The following is a 3454-nucleotide window of genomic DNA, read 5'->3' as shown; positions in this document are numbered from 1 at the left end:
AATGGACAGTGAGTGCAATTGGGTATAGGGGGGACTCGATAATATGGGTGAATGTATTAACCACAGTGTTTCTTATGTGAAATCTTCATAAGGGTGTATATCAATGATACCTTAATAAAAATAAATTAAATAATAAAATCTTAAAAAAGAAAAAAATATATATGGCACTACACTGTAGCAGCTCTAATATTGGCAGTTTTCCAGTGTCGGGCTGGGTGGTGGTTTCCCAAACGTTAAACCAAAAAAAAGGGGTGGGTGGGGAGGGAAGGGAAGGAAGAGGGGCAAGTATGGGTTCCCGATAAGTGTTGTGAATCAAGGGTTATGATGAATACGTGCATCTGAGGTCCATATTTTTAAATGTTTTAATGCTTTCTTTTTTAACTGTGTGACATTCTCTCTAGATGAGAACAGGTCAAATGTTGGAGTGTAAGTTTCCAATGTGGAAATTGGTGAAGGAAGAAGGCGAGAAGGAAGATGATGAGATCAGTTCGGGGCATGTGGATTTTGAGGCCCCTCAGGGACGTTCAGACAGTGGTGTCCAACAGACAGTTGGCAAAGAGGGTCTGAGGTTCAGGGAAGGGAAGAGCCTGGACAAGTAGATTTGTGAATCCTCTATGCTTAGCAGGAAATGAACAGAGGTGACCCAGGGAGAGAAAACAAGTGGGCTGGGAAGAGGGGAGGCCCAGCCACACCACTAAAGGCGGCAAGGCAGCTTCCTGGCGGGCACTACCACCCCGGCTCTGAATTCAGACAGAGCCGGTCTTGAAAGAGGGCTGTGGGGCTCTGGCTGAGCGCTCTTGGGGAAGTTGGGTACCCTCCCTGTGACCACGCAGGCGACCCTGGGCATCTCGGAGGGATGCTGTGAGCGGAGCGGAGAGGCGCCAGGTAAAGCACCTGCGGTCGGGAAGCCACCCCGCTCCCGCTCTCTCTGTGACTTGCCCTTTGCCACCCGCCCGCGCCCCGCTCCGCGGCTGCCGGGTCCCTCGGGGATGGGGGTAAAGGGGCGGGGCGGGGGCCGAGCTCGGGTGACGCGGCGCTCACGTGACCGGCCGGGCGCCGACGTGGGCAGCAGCCCCCGCGCCCGCCCGCCCGCCCGCCCTGCGGTCCGGTCGGTGCGCCGTCCGCTCCCGTCGCCCGCGCGGAACCAGCTCCCTGAGCTGCCCGGGCGGCGGGCGAGCGGCGAGCGGGCTTCGGCGAGCCCGAGGAGGCGCAGGCTGCCGCGGCCCCGCAGGTCAGTGTGGAGGTGGGTGCTGCCGGCGGCCCGGGGCAGGGGCAGGGGCGGGGGTGGGTGCGGGTAGGGGCCCGGGGCGGCGGCGCGGGGCAGCGGTCCCGGAGGCTGGAGAGGAGGGGGACGCGGGCAGGTGGGGGTGGGCCGCCACCTCGACGCCCCTCCTCTGCGCACTCCATCCTTTCGCGAACCTGAAATGAGCGGGGGTGGGGCGGGAGCCCGCAGTGCGACAGTGAAACGTAGACAGAGCCTGGAAATAACCCCCTCTGGCGCTCCGCACCCCGAGGAGTCGGTGACCTACACGCAAATGGGGGTGGGGGCGGGTTGCCCGCAGGGTTGGGGGGCACAGAGACCCAACCCGTTTGGAATGCATCCTGGTCTGGCGCCCAGAGCCTGGAAAGTAATGGTGCCTGGGATTCGGGGGAGGGAGCCGCGGACAAGGAGGGCCCGTGCTCAGGAAAGGGGACGTCAGTCGGCTGAGCTCGCAGCCCCTGCCTCTGCCCCTGCCCGTCTGTCTGCAGGTCTGCGTGTCAGTTCCTAGCACTCTGCAAGGCTAGAACAGGAGGAGGAACCTGTTCAGAATCCCTGCAGGTCAGTGAAAGGGGGCATCACGGCTTGGGCAGAATTTGAGGGTCCTACTGCCCATCCCGCCACCGTATGTATTGCACACACACACACACACACACGCACCTCGCACACACACACACCACCACAATGAAGGATGGTACAGACAGTGGCAGGGCCTGCCAGGGAAGCGGTTGGCTCTTTTGGTGGGAGGGATGGTAGGGGAAAGGGTGGGTGGAAGGCCCACTTAGAGGCTGGGCCAGGTCAGGGGCACCTTGGGGAGAGGAGGGTACTGTCCGGACCTGCAGTTCACTCCCACGCCCGCAGCCTCCCTTGTCTCCTTTTTGTCTCCCCCAGTCTATCCTTCAGGACAGGAAAAGGAAGGGGAAATCTCAACATGGAAAACCTCTACAGTGACAACGAAGGAAAGCTGGAGAGCCAGGGAAAGCCTGAAGGTGAAGTAGAGGCTGAAGGTGACGGAAGTTCAGATGAGGAAGAAAGGCTGGAAGTGGGGAGGAAGCCAGGGCACGCGGGAAAGCTTCAGAATGAGGGACAGCCAGAAGATGAGGGACAACCAGAAGATGAGGGGGAGCAAGAAAAGCAGGGCAAGGCCGGAGATGAGGGAGAACCTCGCAGGGAGGCAAAGCCCGGGAGCGAGCTGCAAGCCACGAAAAAGCGCCCGGCTGAAGATTATGTGCCCCGGAAAGCAAAAAGAAAAACGGACAGGGGCACGGATGATTCCCCCAAGGACTATCAGGAGGACTTCCAGGAAAGACATCTGGGCAGTGAGGAGATGATGAGAGAATGCAGAGATGTGTCAAGGGCTCAGGAAGAGCTAAGGAAAAAGCAGAAAATGGGCGGTTTGCACTGGATGCAAAGAGATGCACAGGATCCATTCACCCCAAGGGGCCAACAGGGGGTCAGGGGAATGAGGGGCGGAGGTAGGGGCCAAAGGGGCTTACATGATATCCCATATGTTTAATGACTGGGCCTTCAATTCTGATTTCTCTGATGAGAATATTGCTGACTCTGCTTTCCCTGGCAGGCACTTGCCAGGCTCTATGTGCTAAACCTTAAGCTGATAACTTGCTTTAGGCGTCACTCTTGTTACCAGCAACCTTTTGATCCAACTACAGTGCTCTCTGCCTTTCAGTGGGGGATTTTCACCCATGTGCATGGAAGAGATGTTCATGGTACACTGGAAAATAATAATAAAGTAAACAGTTTTCAGAACCACATATACAGTATCAACCCATTTTTGTAAAAATATAATGTGTTTGCATAATGCATTTGTGCACAGAGAAATCTCTGGAAATATGTACTCTAGAAAGTGGGTGACATTTTTCCTGCATGGTAGCCAAAAACAGGTCTCACCTGTACTCAATAGTGAGTCCGATCACCTAATGGGTAGGCACCTCCATGCCATTCCTCTGCAGGCGTGCCCATCCTCACGTCTTCCCATAGTTATAACCATATCAGCTGCCCCTTCTTCTGGGTCCTCTGCTGTCCTATGGCTCCCACCATGTGTCATTTTTTGCTTTTCTTTGCTCACTCATCTACAATTTTTCCAAAAGGTATGCATTATGTTTCTCATAATACCAAAAAAACCGAAAGCAATACATGATAAACAACTGAATTATTCAGTGTATTTATGAGGGCAAT

General features: G+C 55.6%; 1 protein-coding gene across 3 annotated transcripts; it reads left to right on the top strand.

The window, feature by feature from the left end:
* Positions 1 to 862: 862 nt before the first annotated feature.
* LOC118966880 (transcription elongation factor A protein-like 3) lies at positions 863 to 3030 on the top strand. 3 transcript variants are annotated; one of them, XM_073227716.1, is made up of 3 exons: positions 863 to 885; positions 1750 to 1819; positions 2150 to 3030. In XM_073227716.1, the coding sequence occupies exon 3, from the start codon at positions 2190 to 2192 to the stop codon at positions 2772 to 2774; it is 585 nt and encodes a 194-aa protein (XP_073083817.1). In that variant the 5' UTR covers positions 863 to 885; positions 1750 to 1819; positions 2150 to 2189; the 3' UTR covers positions 2775 to 3030. The 3 variants fall into 3 exon arrangements, with proteins under 3 accessions (XP_073083817.1, XP_036864438.1, XP_036864439.1); XM_037008543.2 differs by lacking the exon at positions 863 to 885 and adding an exon at positions 1066 to 1231; XM_037008544.2 differs by lacking the exon at positions 863 to 885 and adding an exon at positions 1066 to 1243.
* Positions 3031 to 3454: the final 424 nt, after the last annotated feature.

Source organism: Manis javanica, chromosome X (genome assembly GCF_040802235.1).
Source record: "Manis javanica isolate MJ-LG chromosome X, MJ_LKY, whole genome shotgun sequence".
Classification (NCBI taxonomy): Eukaryota; Metazoa; Chordata; class Mammalia; order Pholidota; family Manidae; genus Manis; species Manis javanica.
The sequence above is the reverse complement of the archived record's forward strand: the minus strand, read 5'-3'. Positions and strand labels throughout refer to the sequence as shown.